This window comes from Astatotilapia calliptera, chromosome 9 (assembly GCF_964374335.1).
Source record: "Astatotilapia calliptera chromosome 9, fAstCal68.1, whole genome shotgun sequence".
In the NCBI taxonomy this organism is placed as follows: domain Eukaryota; kingdom Metazoa; phylum Chordata; class Actinopteri; order Cichliformes; family Cichlidae; genus Astatotilapia; species Astatotilapia calliptera.
In genome coordinates, this window is record NC_137430.1 from 22,812,697 (window position 1) to 22,831,068 (window position 18,372).

General features: G+C 43.1%; 1 protein-coding gene and 1 long non-coding RNA gene across 2 annotated transcripts in view; both read left to right on the plus strand.

Moving 5' to 3' along the window:
• Positions 1–465: 465 nt before the first annotated feature.
• Positions 466–3,190, plus strand: myca (MYC proto-oncogene, bHLH transcription factor a). The gene is made up of 3 exons (XM_026180780.2): positions 466–721; positions 1,077–1,801; positions 2,140–3,190. The coding sequence occupies exons 2-3, from the start codon at positions 1,111–1,113 to the stop codon at positions 2,760–2,762; spliced, it is 1,314 nt and encodes a 437-aa protein (XP_026036565.2). The 5' UTR covers positions 466–721; positions 1,077–1,110; the 3' UTR covers positions 2,763–3,190.
• A 743-nt stretch (positions 3,191–3,933) lies between these two features.
• The window catches only part of LOC113029346 (uncharacterized), a 37,216-nt gene continuing 22,777 nt past the window's right edge, over positions 3,934–18,372 (plus strand). Inside the window, exon 1 of the long non-coding RNA XR_013911322.1 lies at positions 3,934–4,063. This is a non-coding gene — a long non-coding RNA (uncharacterized LOC113029346). The remainder of the gene's footprint in view (positions 4,064–18,372) is intronic.

Sequence of the window (18,372 nt, forward strand, 5' to 3'; positions counted from 1 at the left end):
AACAATATAATATAGTGTAAGGCCGTAATCCGGATCTGTGGAGTGATTATTTAGGGATTGCCGTGTGTGCGCTATGACGCTCAGTGTTTGCGTATATTTCTGGCGCAGTAGTAGTAAAATAACTCAGCCCAATTATCTGCCACTACTACATGCATTAGTATTTTCTCTATGCAGTCAATGAAAGCACTACTCTACTCCACTCTGACCCCTCCCACTTGCAAAAAAAAAATAGACCCATCTCAGAGAAAGAGGGCAGAAAATATGCAAAGATGCATCCACGGCGTACTTTGGACGCACGCGATTTTTACTTGACGCAAACGGCTGAATAATTGCGCTGATGGGCAGAGGCTGATATCGGGGGTGCTGTGTGTTGTGTTGTAGTAGGAACGCTCTCGCGGATGGATACAGACAGAGAGAGTGCGAGATGCGGTTTACTTTATCGCGCGGTGCTCAACTCTCAGCTGCGATTCTGACTGTGCTGATGACAGAGTGCGCGTCGCTCTTGCCGGCTCGCCTCTGCAGCCTTTTAACTTCACATGCATGCTTCACCCGCAGGCTGACAGACAGCCGCCGTACCGCCTCTGTGGAAGGATTTACTGTCACTGCCGCACTGGAATAACTTTGCTGCTCCCTCGTTTTTTTACATTTTCCTCCTCTTTTTGCGCCACTCGTCTCGCTTTTTTTTGCTCCCGTCTTTCGCCTACAGTTGAAAATCTGAAAGGTAAGGGTGGGGAGTGGGTTTGTGGAGCTTCGGTATGAGTATGATGACTGGAACAGTTCAGTGAAAGTGTGATTTATTAATTTTTTTTCCTCACTCCGTCTCTTGCATTATTTAAATTACAATCCCGGTTAAGCACCTGCAGCAGTGGTGCATGCATGCATGCAAGGCGTGCACAGAGAGAGAGAGAGGGGGGGGGGGGGGAGGTGTCGATGTTGTCTTTTTTTTTTTTTTTTTTTTTTTTTTTTTTGGAGGGAGTTGACCATGAAGCGGTTGCTTACACTCGGTGTTGCGGGCAGGGTCACGCTGTCTGCTCTCTGCTGTGAATCGACTAATCGCTCCGTTCTGTTTTCGCCAGCCTCGCCGTGAGGAGAGACGAAACCAAACGCACCATGCCGCGGAATCCAAGTTTGGCGAGTAAGAACTACGACTACGACTACCTGCAGCCCTATTTCTACTACGACGACGAGGAGGAGGATTTCTACCCTCAGCAGTTTCAGCCTCCGGCACCCAGCGAAGACATCTGGAAGAAATTTGAACTGCTGCCGACCCCTCCCCTCTCCCCGAGCCGCCGGCCGTCCCTGTCCAGCCTCGACCTTTCCATCGCGGATCAGCTGGAGATGGTGACAGAGTTCCTCGGGGATGACGTGGTCAACCAGAGCATCATCTGCGACTCCGACTACTCCCAGACCTTCCTCAAGTCCATCATCATCCAGGACTGCATGTGGAGCGGCTTTTCCGCCGCCGCCAAGCTGAAGAAGGTGGTGTCCGAGCGGCTCGCCTCCCTGCACGCCGCCCGGAAGGAGTCTGCGGCCGGTGACGGCGCAGAGCTCGCCGGCCCCGCGGCTGCTGCCGCCGCGGCTGCCGCCGCCGCTACTGCGGCTCTTCCTGCGTGGAAGCTGAACAGCAGCTACCTGCAAGACCTGAACACGTCTGCGTCGGAGTGCATCGACCCCTCGGTGGTTTTCCCGTATCCCGTAGCCGAGACGCCCAAGCAGAGCGCAGGGACCCCGCCTAGCAAGGATTTGGGACTAGACACGCCGCCTAACAGCAGCGGGAGCAGCAGCAGTTGTAGCGATTCAGGTGAGCTCTTATATATATCTATATATGCCTGGGGAGGCACACCCCTCAGTGCAATTAGGGATTTTCTTTCTGTTGGCGGGGACATGCATGACATGACTGAAATGAGGCACATTCTTGCTTTTCATTCACACGAATTGCAGGCAGGAAGGTGGATCCTGCTGCCACTTCCACCCCATGTCATGCAGTAGACTGCTGTGAGATTAGCTGGAGGGAATGGCTGCATGTTAAGCAATCAACTGATGTGGCAGAGAGGGAAAGCCTGAACGGACTGCAGAGATGCTTTTAGAGGAGGATGTGGCAGCAGAGTGTGTGACTATGTTGTTTTTGCTCTTTTGCAGAGGAAGAGGATGAAGGTGATGATGATGAGGAGGAGGAGGAGGAAGAAGAAGAAGAGGACGAACAGGAGGAAGAGGAGGAAATCGACGTGGTCACTGTGGAAAAGAGGCAGGTGGTGAAACGGTGCGACTCCAGCCCGCTGGAGACCAGGCACCCCAGCCCACTCGTGCTGAAGAGGTGCCACGTCTCCACCCACCAGCATAATTACGCCGCCCATCCATCCATGAGGCACGAGCAGCCGGCTGTCAAGAGGCTGAAGCTGGAGAGCAGCGGTGGAGGTGCCAGCAGCCACAGCAGGGTCCTCAAACAGATCAGCAGCAACCGCAAGTGTTCCAGCCCGCGAACGTCGGACACGGAGGACTACGACAAGAGAAGGACTCATAACGTGCTGGAGCGCCAAAGGAGGAACGAGCTGAAGCTGAGCTTCTTCGCTCTGCGGGACGAGATCCCCGAGGTGGCCAACAACGAGAAGGCGGCCAAGGTGGTCATCCTGAAGAAGGCCACGGAGTGCATCTACAGCATGCAGTCGGACGAACAGAGACTCCTCTCTCTGAAAGAGCAGCTGAGGAGGAGAAGCGAACAGTTAAAGCAGAGACTCGCACACCTGCAGGGTTGCCGTGCTTAAACTTTGAATCATAAACTTTTTTTTAATTTTTTTCTCAAAATAAAAGTTCATTACTTGGGGGTTGGGGGGGGTTGGGTGTGTACAGTTGTTGCTGCATGCAGATGCAAAACGGATTAAGTTGTTTTGGAATCTGGTTTGATTACAATGTAAGAAGAAAAAAACTGCCTCATCTGATGAAGATATTTAAAAGTTTTATTTTATTAATAAAATGTTTAAAAATGTGGCTCACACTGTTGAAAGCCTGAACTTAAAATATGGATTTTTATGTTGTTGTTTTTTTCTTGTTTTTTTTTTGTACATAATTAATATTTCCTAAGAAAATGTATTTTTGGATTGCGATTGTCTGGATGTTCAGACCCACTGTTTTTGTTTTTTTCATTATGTTCATAGATTCTTTTTCAAATATAAAACAAAAACCTGTTTCTTGAGCTTGTCTCTCATTCTTCACCACCATGACTAGCCACTCAGCCACACCTGAGTAGGGGGCGTCCACATGAATACATTAGAAAGTGAGTGGTTGGGTAGAAAACTTATCTGAGCGTTATAAAACTTTGAGTCACTCCTCTTCCTCTGACTGATGGAAGGTAATGGTCAAAACCTAAATAAGAGTACACGCTGTGTAAAAGTCCTGCTGCAGTGAATTTTAAGTGAAATCTGCATAAATGGTTTAAAAAAAAAAAAAAACGTTGATCACGTGTTTTGTGCAGAAAAGAGGGAATTCCTCTTCAGACTTAGAAGAAGCCACCTCAGCTCCTTAATACGAGTCCTGGATGCTTGTGGAAGTGCACAGAAAGGTGGGAAGCTGCATGTCATGTTTAAACGCAGGTATAGTGAAGCTGTCTTTTAGATGAGGGCTGGTGCATTAAACAGCGCATCTGCGATCACATTTCTTAAAGTAGCACACTAATAAAAGTGTAGCACGGGAACTCGAAAGCTCGTTTATAATCTAAAACCACAGATAATTAATATATAGATATAAATATACGTTATATCTTTGTATTTAAATGTAATATGAACTGTCTACGTTGGAATAAATGAATAACGAGGTGAAATTTATCTAGTTAGACCGTGGTAAAACCCCACCTGTTCCACTGTTGTCTCGAGCGGCTTTCCAGACTCGACGTGACGTCACACACGCCGTATCCCGAGCGCTCCCCCCCCCACCCCCTCCACCTCTGAGCGCGTGGTCCTGGTCGCGAGCACATGGAAGTGAGGTTTGAGATTTGTATCTGAGAGACGCGCGAGCGACTGTCGGGAAAACGGAATATAAAGTGAATTAAAGAAGCAGCCCGAGCAGCCCGGTAAGAGCTCCCCGCGCCCTGCGTCCATCTCTGCTTTTATATATTAAATGCTTATTGTTATTTTTTGAATTTAGGTGTGATAATAGAAGAAAGTAAATGTCATTCATGGTTCAGCCTGTCTTGTGAAAACTTAATTTAAAGGCGAACGGGATTTCTGGAGGTTTTAATTTGCTATTAATGGGACAAAAACAAAAACTATTGTTCTCTGCACAAGTGTTATTTTCGTCTGATTTTTCTATTATCTGTCCAACTCCTGCAGTTTTGGGGCTGTGGGATGTTTGAAGCACGTGTTCTGTGAGTCTATTGTTGTTTCAGGTGACCACACTGATCACATGCTTTGTTTACCTTGTTTGCTTCAGCTCAGGTTTTGTACTTGTGAGCCTTTATTCTCCATGGAGTGCTTGCTTCCTGCGTGGCTTTATGTTTGCTGTCAGTTTGATGGTACAGTTGTTATGAAGGACAACAAAAGGCGTCTGTGATTGCTTCATGTATATAGGCGTGGGGGGTCCTGGATTTAGGGGCTGTTTTGTGCATCAAGTGGAGAAGTTTCTGAGCCGTATTGTTTATGTTCCTGTTTGTGACTGCACATAAAGGCAGTTTTAGGCTGTGATGGTGGAGCAGCATGTCTGAGGCATGAGGTGCAGCCACGCTGAGACATAGGGAGGACCACAAAAGATGGGATTAGTGTGGATTCATTGTGTGGGCTTTCCTGAGTGGGCAGGGCTGTGTGTTGGGGTGTTGAAGATCTCATGCACTCACCCTGCTGCTGTCCAGAAAAACACCACATCCCTGTTAGAATAAAGGTCCTCGTATAATTTCTGTGTGTTATGCTTTGGGAATCGGCGCCCATGGCGTGGTTTTGGTGTGAAACGGGGTAAAAGTAGGCTAGATTTCATGAGTATTTGTCCTGCCTTGGTTAAAAATAACGGCCATTTTAAGCCACGTTCCTGTGGCTGTATTTCAGCGTGCAGTTCGAATCTGCCACACGCACAGACGTTGAGGTTTAGCCCAGTTTTATTAAAACCCTGATGCCTTTTCACCTGCGTATCACAAAAATGATGCCTAGTGGGTGTGTGAGGATTCAAATGGCTCACAGTGTTTAAACTGGATCACACAGATGTGGTGTTTCAGAAATTTCACAACACTGCTGGCTTAACTCTGCAACAGTCTATCCTTGAGTTAAAGAATATGACTCTTAAACGTTTGTAATAAGGCTACACTTGTCTTAAAGGACACCTGTTGCACTCATTTTCATTCTTTGGAGTCACAAAGAGTCACTTTTTATTTTCAGTTCAGAAAAACCCTTGTCTATCTCCTATTAGCCCTTTACAAGCTCATCACTGAACGCTCCATCTGAAACAAACTCCTTAAAATCCAACAGTTTTCTGATTGGCCAACTTAGGGGCTGCCTACCGAGGGGCTGCTGCCTGAACTTTCTGACTGTCCTCTATCTGTAGAAATCCATTATTTAAAGCACTACTGAGATTTTATTTTCCTTTAAAATACAACACAGTAGGTTTAACAGGAAAAAAAGGCCTTCCTTAACTCAGTTTCATCACAAAGTCTTGTATTCTCTAACCTGATAAAGATTGTGAAGTTATAGTGTAATAAAGCTCAGAGAGTACTAATGTTTAAGAATAGATAGTAATAAAGTAGTGGGAGTAAAAAAAAAACAAACATTAGCATTTATGTTTCGAATAGTCAACCAATCATTCATACCTGGGTGGGAGTGGGCTGTATATAATAAGCCACACCGGTTCAGCTGCTTGTGTCTGTCTGGGTTCTCAGCCATCCAAGTCATGGCAATCCAAGCAACATGGAAAGAAAAGTGGTGGGACTTGTTTAAAGCCCCTTTTCTATTAGAACCTACTCAGATTGACTTGCTACAGTGTCAATGGAAAATTGTACTTAGTAGTCAGTATAATCTTTTAATGATATAAGTTTGCATATGGTAGAATACTGCATGTAATCACTTGTGTTTAGAAGTATATAGTTGGTGGCATATTGAAAGAATGTCTCATCCTAGGAGGTCTGTAACATTCCAGGGTGTTCTGGCATTCACCCCCACATCCTAGGAGCATGGAAAAGGTCGTACCTTGTCTTATTGTTTTACGGTAGGATTAACGTAGCTATGTCAGTTTTAGTCTAAGTGCTTTTTTACATATAGATGAACTGTTGGATTTTCCAGACCAGCAGGTTAAGGGAAGTCGTTTATGGGGTCACACTCTGACACACACACACACACACACACACACACACACACACACACACACACACACACACACACACACACACACACACACACACACACACACATTCCAATGTAAGGAACAAGCACCCACTGAGGTATAAATAAAGACCGGGGCAGTCTCTCATTTGGTTAGTCTCTGAACCTCACTTTTGGTGTGTGAGTCCTGGTGACTGCCCTTGCTAGCAAGAAAATCTGTGTGTTTCTCCTCTCTGATTCTCTGCTGAAGAAGTGTTTTAGAATATATCTCTTAACACACAGTTTTTAGGGTTTTTCCATTAGGTCATATTACTGGGTACCAGGTACTAAATTAATACCTGCACAGCGTTGTGAGCAGGTACTAAAATATGACGTCATCAGACTACCACCAATGCCAATTGCAAGCCACAGATTGGCTGGTCAGTAGCAGCCCTCAATGAGTTCACAAAAATAAAAACTGCCATTTTTTAAACCGGGAAGCGAGGAAATGTCTACAAAAAACAGCAGCGAGGTTTGACGAAATGCCGCAGACTGAACAGCAGGTATATCGTCCCCTCGATGTCCACCTTTGTTCTAGCATTCATGTTGCATACTAATTAAGTCACGGGACGCTCGGCCGCGTTGCCGACCACGCACATTAGGTGGTACTAGATTGTAATGGAAAACGAGTCGATCTGAGTAGGTACTAATGGAAAAGGGGCTTAAGTTTCCTGAAGAAGTTTGACCTCTCATCTGAGAAACCTCTTTAGTTATAAGACCAAGAGAAGTAAGATGGCCTAAAAGAAGGTTGAAAGAAGTCATCTATGTCCACTGTGAACAATCAGCCTTGAACAGGTTGCTTATGACACCAGCTGTCTGCCATCTACAGCCCAGTTTTTAGATCCACTCACATCTTGCATCAGCATGATCAGTCATATGATGGGGTGAGGCAAGGTCTCACACTGGTTTCACCCAAAACTCATGCGATGAGGCACATGATTAATAATGAGCCAAAGACCCTCTTAAGGGGCAACTCCCACTATTGCTCAAATATCTGGAACTCTCCACCATTTGATCTTAGAACTGAAGAAGCTTCTCAGATGAGCGGTGAAACATCTTCAGGAAACTTAAAAAAGTCCAGCCGCTTTTCTTTCCAAGCTCCTTGTTAAGACAAACATCTAAAGAGACAATCTCCATGAGGAGAATGGGCAGACTGATTGGAGCTGCAGAAGAGCATCTCTGAATGCAGAAAATGTCGATCATTGAAGCAGATGGGCTACAGCAGCAGAAGACCACAATAGATGCCACTGTCAGCTAAGAGTTTAGATTTAACAAGGGCTCAAAATGGGACAATAAAAGACTGGAAAAATGATGCTGCAGTGTTAGGATGGGAGGGTCAGAATTTAATGTAAATCACATAAAATCATGGATCTACCCTGACTTGTATCAACAGTTCACGTTGCTGCTGCTGGTGTAATGGTGTGGGAGATATTTTCTTGACACACTGAGTAAAGTTGCTTTCTTGAACATTACAGTGAGTTCACTGTCCTCAAATAACCTCCATAGTCACCAGATCTCAATCCATTACACCACCTTTGGTATGTGGTGCAGCAGGAGATTTGCATCATGAATGTGCAGCCGACAAATCTGTTGCAACTTTGTGATGCCATCATGTCAACATGGACCAGAATCTGACGAAGCTTTTTGGATGAAGAAGGCAGTTCTGACAGCAAAAGTGGGTCCAACCTGCTACTAGCAAGTCGTACCTAATGAACTGTCTAGGAAATGTATCTGCTGTAATATATATATATAAAGATCCAGCCTCAGAAACATGAAACGTAGCTGCTGACATTTGTTTTAAAAGATGTGATTTCTGTCGAATATGAGTATCACCCTGAGGAAGTCAGATTCAAAAATATTTCCTATTCCTCGAGTAAGGAATGGAATTTCATTTGCATTGCTATAATTACATCAGCTCTTGGCTTGTCTGACACACTGAGACCTTGTACCTCTCACTGGAGCTGTTTTGCAGTAAACGGTGTGTGTGTTGGACTGTAACTTGGAGACCTGTGTGATTTCCAGCCAAATTCAAAGTGAGCCAAACTCCACTGCAGCAACTGCACACATACTTAGAGGCCCAGGGATGCACAGAGGTCTGCTGTTATGTAATCTGTGTTTTTCAGTCTTGGAAACTGGAACAGATTAAAGTAAAGCAGCTGATTCTCCTGAAAACTTTACTTTGCTGCCAGATTCGGCTTTTCTCTCACTTAACGGCATGGTTATTATCAGATGACATCACCTTCCTCTTTGGGAGTGTGCAGCCCTGTTTGCATTTTCTCTTTCTGTGTTGTCAGTGTGTTTTGATAGGCACCGAGACTGTTTAGAAATATGTTGATGAGAAATATGAGTCAGGCACTAGATGCAGCATCCATCTAACTGTAAAATAGTAAGCAATTTAGCCATCTTACTGACGTTATCAGTGGTGCCAAGAACAGTGTTTTCAGACCACATTTTTTCAGTAATGTGGAGCCATTACTCATCCAAATGTAATGAGATAGCATGAGTTTCCTTCCATTAGTTGTTAGTTATTGCTTGGTGATATTAATTGTGTGTTCACATGGACTTCTCAATGAACAATGATGCCTCATTGGTATTTGTTGCACCTATTTTTAATATTTGTCAGCATAGTTGAGGTGGCTAAGCTATCATTATAATATCATTTCATTTCTGTGTTTTTTACTGCGTTGCAGCTTATCCTTAAATGGCAAATGGCCTGCATTTGTATAGCGCTTTTCTAGTCCATAGGACCCCAAAGCGCTTTACACTACATTCAGTCATTCACCTATTCACACACTGGCAATAGCAAGCTACATTGTAGCCACAGCTGCCCTGGGGCGCACTGACACATTGACACACTATCCTTCTCTGTATATAAAAGATGGAAGTGGCATCCGGGGAAAATGAAGCCAACATAGAAGTTCTTTAAACCGAGTTATTTTAATGTCAAACAGAAGGGCCACTCCTCAGATTGCAAGAAGGAGAGTTGCTCTTGTATAGACGTTTATGGGAAATGGCCATTGTGGCTCCCTTTCTCTGTGACCTCAGTGAATACTTTCATGATTACTTTATGGATTCAGTTACTAGTTTTAGGTCTTTCTAAATAAACATAAAGTCCATTTTGTAAATTATCAAATTAAAGACAGCTGGATTCTTCAGAGTATGGTCATTAGCTCACTGAATTAAAAGTACAGTGTTGCAGTGGTAAATGGAGTCTTCTTCACACACTAAGGTTAATTATGGAGTTCCACAGGGTTCCATGCTAGGACCTTTTCTGTTTATATTATAGATGTTTCCCTTAGGCAGTAATCATTCGAAGTTATAGCATACATTTTCATTACTATGCAGATTATACCCAGTTATCTGTCCATGAAGTCAGATAACACACACCAATTAGTTAAGCTGCAGAAATGTCTTAAAGATATAAAGGTTCATGGGAAGTCCCTCAGGAGCCTAAATCTATTGCAGCATAACTCCGGAAGGATTGAGGGTCACCTGATCCAGCCCTAACTATAAGCCTTCTCAAAAAGGAAAGTTTTAAGCCTAATTTTAAAAGCAGAGAGTGTCTGTGTCTGAAATCCAAACCGGGAGCTGGTTTCAACAATTACACCGTTAATTCTTGCAAATGACAAGGACACAGCTTTCCTGTCTTTACGCTGACACATACTCTGTGACTGAGACGTTATAGTAAAAAGGAGGTCCGGTTTTAGTCATGCTGAACTGACCAGACTGAAAACTTATAGCAAACATACAGAAAACGTACTCTTACGTCCGTGCTCTGCACATTCTTCTGTGATTTGAGCCATGACACAACATAATATATACAAAACATAGATCCACCAGGGTCACTACAGTTTTATCCAGATAAGTACAAAGTTTTACCACATCGATAGTAGTTTATTGGTCATCTTCTTAATAATTTTACTGTTGCTGGCAGATTTGAGGTCAGTGTCCTTAGAAAGGAGTGTTGTGGGGTGCTTTCTGCTGTGTCTGGCTGTTATGTAACAGTATTGGTCACTCTAGGAAGTGATGTCATCGACTATGCTTGTAAAATATACATTTCTAAAATGAAAAGTTTTAGAACGCAACATGATCCAAGTCAAACAGATTCCAGCCTCCTCTCAGTTCACCAAAAGTGTCTTCCTTTGTCACAGTGTAGCTTTTCGAGCTGCTCTTCAACCCACATTCAGATGGAAAACAAGCTGCTGAATACCGTAGCCGGTCAGCCTTTGTATTTCTACATGCAGAGGACATGAATGCATGCTGTAGCAGAGTGCGGCGAGTATTGTCATGCGCTGCTTTGTTTACAGCAGTCCTCATCAAAGCAGGACGGACCGGCTGGATTAGAGCTCGTTCTCCCACAAGAGTTCGATGTTCCACACAGGGGGCCAAGAAGAGGGCAGGATTTAAAGTTAAGTCTACTGGCTTTATAGACACAGAACATACAACTATATACTTTACTTGCTGATCTTATTATCTCTGGTTGTTAGCTGTGCTCCCATTTCTAACATGTCACACCATAGATCTGATAGCTCTGTGTGGACTAGTAGGTAGTTGGGATGGACTGCAGCCCTCCTGTGACCTGGATGGATGATTACATGAGATCTGAATATAATATTAAACATGGAAGCTTATGGATGTTCCTTATGAGGATATTTTAATAAACCAAGCAAATATTCAGTGATTTCAGCTAGTCTGATTTAAAAATGTTGCATATGTGCTGTTTTATTTTGTCTTTAACGTTAAATCTGTGGGGGGTTTGGCTTTTGGAATACCAAAATAAGCAATTTGAAGATGCCATCTTGTGCTCCTGAATACTGGTGTTGATAATCTTTTGTTAACGGGGGCATCAACCTGGATTTCTTGGTGCCGGAGTTTTGATTAATGACCCTGGCTGCAGAGTTGTAACCTAGATACCAAAAATACCAGTGACATGACAGAGGAGACGCTTACTTATGTAGGACTGATTTAAAGTTGTATCTGTGTTTCTTATGTTTAAGAGGAATTATCCTCAATGGAAAGTCCAAGGACTCACCAATCAGTGTTCAGATGCGTTAAAATCTCCCTGCATTCAGACCCTGTGTTGCAATCAGTCACACTGATGAGCCGTTTCATCCACAGTTAAAGAAACTCACATCTGACCTCTGGTTTTAAAACTGTCCCATACACTTTTTTACTTTTTAAATAATTGGCTGCAAAAGTAGAAATTTATTCCATTTTGGGCAAGAAAAAGGTTTAAGGCTGGTTCTAAAACTGAGTCAGTCCTCTACGGTTGCAACGATTCACCGAATAACTCAATTACACAAAATCCTCGATGCAAATTCTTTGCTCTGACGCTGCGTTTAATCCACGACTCTGTAGTTGTCACCATGTAAACATGACCGCTTCACCCAAATTTTTTGACTAAAAAACAGACCTGCAATAAGCGTATTTAGGAGCCACCACATGTCTCCACAAAAAGACTGATAACAGAAGAGCAACAGTGGCGTCTGCACATATGTAGTAAAGAGCTAAAAGGTGGAGCTGTTACTGGGAAGGTGAGCTCAGGTGGAGTAAAAGAAAATGTTTTTTCTAGCATCCAGGGATGCGTTCGTTACTTTAATTGCCATCAAAACTTGCATTGGGAAAAGGCTGACAGCAGGCCTTCAACAATCCACCACCTGTACAACGAGCTCCAACGTGAAGGAAAAATTACTTTTCACGTGCTCCCATCCACCACCGTTTGTTTTACACTTTCAGTAAAGCTATAGAAGTTAAAATAAAGATGTATATATGCAGAACTGTCAATGTAGTTTGGCAGTTTTCTGAAAGCCGTCACACTTTTTCTACTGCAGTGATACCTGCAAAAAGCAGGGCCGAGTCTAAAGGGGGGGCATGGGGTGCACCACACCATATTTATTTAAAGGCTTTAGTAGTCTTATTTAGATTAATATAAATATAAATACATTATTTAAATTGTAGTAATATTTAAAAAAAATATGGGAGTTTTAGTCTGGACACTGAATTATTATTAATTATTAAGATCTCCACCATCAGAACGTCTGTTTTCTGCAGCACTGAGCCACTGGTACTTATATAGAGCTTTTCTACTCCAACTAAACAGTCAAAGCATTGTTTTTACTACGCGCCTCATTATCCATACACATAAATACATGCTTTCTAATGATAGCACACACACTGTTAAACTCTGATGGATTGCACGAGGTTCAGATGCTTCCAAAAGCACTCTGATGTGCAGATTGAGTGAGGTGCGGATGGAACCACCTACCTTCCTGCTCTGCTCCTGAACTAATACAGCTTTTGGTGCCTTCTGCCTTTTTTGACTGCTAACAGTTAGTTATGCTAAATGTTTATTCATATAGTGTGTGGTCCAGTTTCGGTGAGTGAAAGTGTTTGTTTGTTTGTTTTTTACATTTATTTGTGTATTTCTTTTATTTATATGTGTGTCTGTGCATGCCCTCATAAAGTCTATGCACGTAGCTTGTTAACTAAGTTCTCACACTAGTGGCTACGCCTGTTTTTTTATACTTTAATCTAGGCTTTATTCTTTGTGTCAACTCTGTTTACAGTATTCACTTATGTACACATATGTATCTTTTATTATCAACATTTCTTCCCACCAGAACAATACTTATTCCTCAGCATAATTAGTCCATGTCATGTGAAAATATTTGAGAAAACTGCTTAACGCTCTTGCCTCCGGAAACACTTCTTACTTTAAAGCAATTGCTTTCAGCTTCTGCCCACTCATATTTAAATGTTTAAATAAAAGGCTTCAAATTTTTTAAATACTTTCTAGTATTAAAGCAGCATATCCAGTTAGGACCTACTTCATCTTTCAACTCTTGAACTCCACCATGAATTCCAGGAGTTTATTTAAAAAGTCCCTTAAAAGACTGAAAAGTTTTTTTGTTTTCTACACATTTCAGAGTTTCATTGAAGCTTTGGCACAGACGCCAGACTCTTGCAGCTGCAGCTTTTATATCAAACAGAAAACTCAACTTACTGCTTTTTTTTAATGTGTGTGAGTCACTGAATGTTTTTTTCCCCCCATGACACACCTCTCTTTCTGATTTCTCCTCTCAACGCTAGCACCCGACATCGTTTATGCCCCTAAATGATACACGGATGTAAACACACCCAGGAGGTCCTGGGAACCTTGGCTGCTGTCAGTCACATCGACAGGTAGACGTTCAGCAACTGTAGTGCGGGGAGCAACTTCAGGGAGCAGGAGGTGAACCTTGTTCCACTTTCCCAGGTTCTCCTGGAGAGATGAGTCACACTCGGCAAACAATGTGTTTGGTTTTGCTGTCAGCTTACCTCAGGCGTGGAGGGAGAGAACAGACGCAAACTGTTTGACTGACCTACATTCTGTGTTTATGTGTCCTGCCACTGTGCTGTGGAAGGTCTTGTGTTTGAAAGGAAACATGCCTACACATTTAATGAGCCGCTTTCAGAATTCCTTTGTTGAGCTGACAGAGGCGAGGTGGATCAGGAGACGAATAGACACCTTTTGTTTGCTTGTAGTATTTAAAGCTGAAGTCCACATGCGTTCTGGTGACGCTCGTGTCAAATAAAATGAGTAATCGGGCATGTCTTAGCAGTATTGTCATAAGCACAAGGAGCCGCTGTTGGTGGCCTTAACCCAAGTTCTTAAAAGCTTCAGTCCCAGATTATTTAAAGCTTATTTATTTTGTTGTAAAGTATTTTACCACTTCAGAAAAGAAACAAGCTGAGCCACTCAGCACAGTACCTGAACACCTCGGCTTCCGGGTTGCTTTTAAGTAAAACGGTTTTATTGTCTCTCAAATGTGTCTGTTCACATACACAATTATGGTTGGACAGAAACGCTCCGGTGCAGTCGTACAAAATCCTGACTGTGTTTTGCTAGAAGCAGATTACGTGAGCGTTTGGAGGGTGGTTGGCAAGTGGGCCGGAACAGATCAAAAATAAAGCATGAAAAGCACTCGGGGACTCCAGTGCTCACTTTTCATTGTTTTTAGCATTTGGTTTCACCTCAGCTCTTTGTATGGTGTAACTTTGCATTCAGGCCAACAAAAGCACTGAGACCCAAAGAGTGGCCCACAGACCCACCGTACTACATACTTTGTAGACCCCCTCCATCAGGCAAACGGGCCATCCCCAGATTGGAGCGGACAGCGAACACGCCACCTCATGAATCCAGCTGTAGTTTCTGGGGGATCCAGTAATATTTACATATCAAATGGTTCCATTAACATGTAGGCAAAGACAAAATTACCATGTCGCATGTTTCTCATGCAAATTCCTTGGTTCACCTTGAAGGTTTGTAAGAGTGCCCTAAACAACAATAAAAGGCACAAAACCATTTTACTTTAACAATTTTGCTGCTATTGTGTAGTAAGACTAACACATTTGTTTAAAATCATATTCACTTTTTTTTACAGTGCAGAAGATAGGTCTTTCTTTGAGTCTGTGTGGAAGGAGAGGGGGTAGTTATCACTGACTCCAGCCCACACAGAGACCTGTGATAAAGAAGCCTTTCACAGGACTCCCTGTGAAAAACTAAGTACACCTCCGTTTTCAGTAACTTGTTAGGAGCACATTTAGCAGCAGTGAGTTGAAGTAATGGCTTTCTATATGACTTCATGACTTTCTCACATCACTTTGGGGGAATTTTGGCCCACTTCTTCACAGCGTTGCTTCAGTTCATTGAGGTTTGCAGGCATTCATTTATGGACAGCTCTTTTAACATGGACGTCCGTCAGGTTGCGGTCTGCCCATTGCAGTGCCTTGAGTCGTTTCTTTTTCAGCAATTATGTTGGAGATTTTTCACTGTGCTTTGGATCTGTTACTGCTAAGCTTCAGCAGTCAGAACGGTGGCTTCAGATATGACTCTAAAATACTTTGGGATACAGAGGAGTTCATGTTCAACTCAATGACTGCAAGGTGTCCTGTGGCTATAAAACAAGCCAAAAGTTGGTTTGGCTTGACAGTTGGTTTGAGGTGTTTGTGCCAATATTGTGGTGCAAGCCTTTATTTCCAAACACTGTCTTTAACTGCGTGCTCATAGTGAAAGTGCCAAAGAGAACTAAACATCAAGCACCGCTTGAGCCATTGTTAACAGTCTTTTTATTTTTGGCAAATACCTGCAGATGAATTGGCTTTCTCAATTACTTTAGTGGGTTTGCAATTGAAGACATGAAGAACATTAAAGTAAATGTAAATTTATGACAGAAATTTAAACACACTTATGGAGACAGGAATGGTATGTGCCCAGTGTCTGAAATGAGCTTAAAATAATACACTTCAAGGGATCACAAGCAGAAGCAGATGGTGTTAAAAGGTAACAAGTGCAAAAATACCACAATATAGAAAGCCACAAATGTGCAGTTGCATATTATCACATAATATGACAGCATTGCAGCTGAACAATGGTGTGTTGTCTCTCAGGTTGGAATAGTCAGGGACTTATAACCTTATTTTTCAGTAAAATGACTGCCTGTAGCCTCATTATTGACCATCATAAAGCTCACTGATGGTTGCACTGTACATCTCAACAGCATTATCATTTACTCACATTATTGTAAACTTGTTAATAGCAGCCCGCACATTCAATTTTCTTTCTTTCATCTTTGATATTAAAGTAGGTGGCTTTGGTGCTCACTGTCAGAGCAGATCTTCCTGAGACATTTCCATGAGATGGCCAGAATGCATGGCTTTGCTTTGCAGGTGTTATAAGTCTTAGAGGAACAGCAGCTTATGCCGTCTGGCACACGGAAAAACATTAAATGCACCTAGGCTGGGTAATGATTGCGGTCAATATACATTTGCATGTGGAAAGAACTCAGACCAGATGAATGACTGTAGAGTTTTTTTCCTGCAAATTAACATAAAAGAACGTAATAGCTACGCTCGTTGTGGTTTCAGCTTATTTATTCTATATGAAGTATTTTCTGGATAATCATGTGGTAAGCAGTTGGTGTAAAACATCACTGTGCTCTATTTCTCTCTGTTGTCTTACTGAAAGGCGAAAAAATACCAAAATGCAGTTTTATATGCTGATCCATGCCCTTTGCAACTTAAACATCCTCAAGCTGTACAGATGTTTTATTTCCCACAGCAATGAAAAGCCAATCAGATTACAGCATCCAGCTTTGACATCCATTTATGACACAGAGGAGCGGGCGGTGTAACACGTGTTGAGTTCACGGTGCAGTTTAATGATCATTAAAGCACTGCTAATGAAATATTTATGGTGTCTTGCCAGTGCCAACTCTCTCCATCACTTGCTCATCAGGGGTTGGAGGTCAGCTGCTGTCTGCCTGGCAACACTCAGTAGACTGATTAAAAGTCCTCGCAGAAGGTTAATGTAGTTTCACTCCCGCAGTGTCGCTAGCCTGCGTACTGTCAACGTGTGCTTCGCCAAATGAAAAGTTGTTTTAGTAAAGAGGTGAGAGGAGCGGCAGGCTTTTTAGCTTTACGTGGAAACACCTTTCTCACACGCTGGTGTTTTTTTAAAGCCAGGGTGAAAGCTGCCAGTCTCCAGTAACAAGCACGAGCACGTCTGGGGCTCGCACACTGCGCTTAGGTGTGACAGGACTCTGACACCTCGTCTTCACTACCTTTCGAGACAGGTTGTCGCTCAGGATCTCCAGCTGTCAGTCTGGACGATCACTCGGAGTTGGTGAAGGCTTGAGGCAAGGTAGTAGCTAACTTCCGTCGAAGTTAGTGTTTTCCGTGACATTTAAAGGTTTTATCAATAAGCATGGCCTTTAAATGAAACCTGTAGACTGAATTTTGTGGTATTTTCAAGCACATTCACCTTATTTCCCACTCAGGTCTGATGGGGAGCCTCAGGCACTGTGATCCGGCTCCCTTTTGATGTGCTGACTGTCCGTCCCTGGGGTGGTTTTGATTGCCTCTTTACTCCCCTCCTATGTAAGTCAATAGGAGCCAGCCTGCCATCTGTGGGAATTGATACCTCTGCTGAATCATACTATTAAAGTGCACCTCCATCTTTCCACTATCTCCGCCTGCACCCTCTCACCCCTCTCTTCCCCTCCCCCTCTCCCTACTGAAGCTGTGTTGAGGGGACACGTCTTATCTTACTTCTAGAGATGCAGGAGACGTGTTTGCCAACTGGGGCCAAGGCCGTGTTCAAGCTGGAAATAGCACAGCGTTACAGAAGTCTGAGCGTTAGTGGTGGCGGTGAGAAGATGAAATACTAACGAGTCAGATTTGAATAATCATTTAAAGGCCTCTCGGATGCCAGAATGCTGCACAGCATTCCCTAATGTGACAGGATTGAAGCGGAGACGGGGAAATCCTTGCTGTCTCGGCTTTAATGACTGCAAAGCCAGGAAAAAAAAGAAATGCTTGTAACACATTCTTATGAATTTGATTGGTGTATTTCCAAACTACCTTTTAGTGGTCTCACTGAAAATAACCTGACATGGTGCCTGGATAGATTTGAAAACGGCGTTTTCGTCTGAAAACGCTCCGCATCCACACTAGCGTTTTCAGTCGTTTTCACAGAGTTGTGCGTCCACATTGAAACGGCCCAAAACGCTTACGTTCCAGTCCTGTGCATGCGCAAAAGCGAGTGAGAATTAATGAATTTGAAGAAAAGCTATCTGGAGCATGTACAAACTGATATTAATCATTTTTAGGGCTGTCAAAATTGAGAGCAAACAAACAACTGCTGTATAATGCCCTCCGCTATCTTTGTTTAATTGGTCACATGACTGCATCAAATGCGTCATCGTTTTAGAAAGTCTGCATTTTGAGCACCCACACTGCGACGGGACAGAAATGTATTCGTTTTCAAGAGTGTTTCCAAAACGCAGCTTTTTTCCTTGAGGAAAACGCCGTCTCAGTGTAGACGGGAGGCCAAAACGAAGAGAAAACGATGCGCATTAGTGTGGACGTAGCCACAGACAGACAACCATTCACACTCACTCCCGCATTCACACCTATGGGCAATTTAGATTAACCAATTAACCTATCCCCACAAAGTTGATTGTGAAATTTCTTTCCTTGTAGATATTCCACAAACTAGCTTGTT

Excerpts from the sequence above, each read along its gene's own strand:
- myca (XM_026180780.2), top strand. The coding sequence starts at position 1,111 with ATGCCGCGGAATCCAAGTTTGGCGAGTAAGAACTACGACTACGACTAC. Across the intron at positions 1,802-2,139 it reads CAGCAGTTGTAGCGATTCAG|AGGAAGAGGATGAAGGTGAT; the intron begins GTGAGCTCTTAT and ends GCTCTTTTGCAG.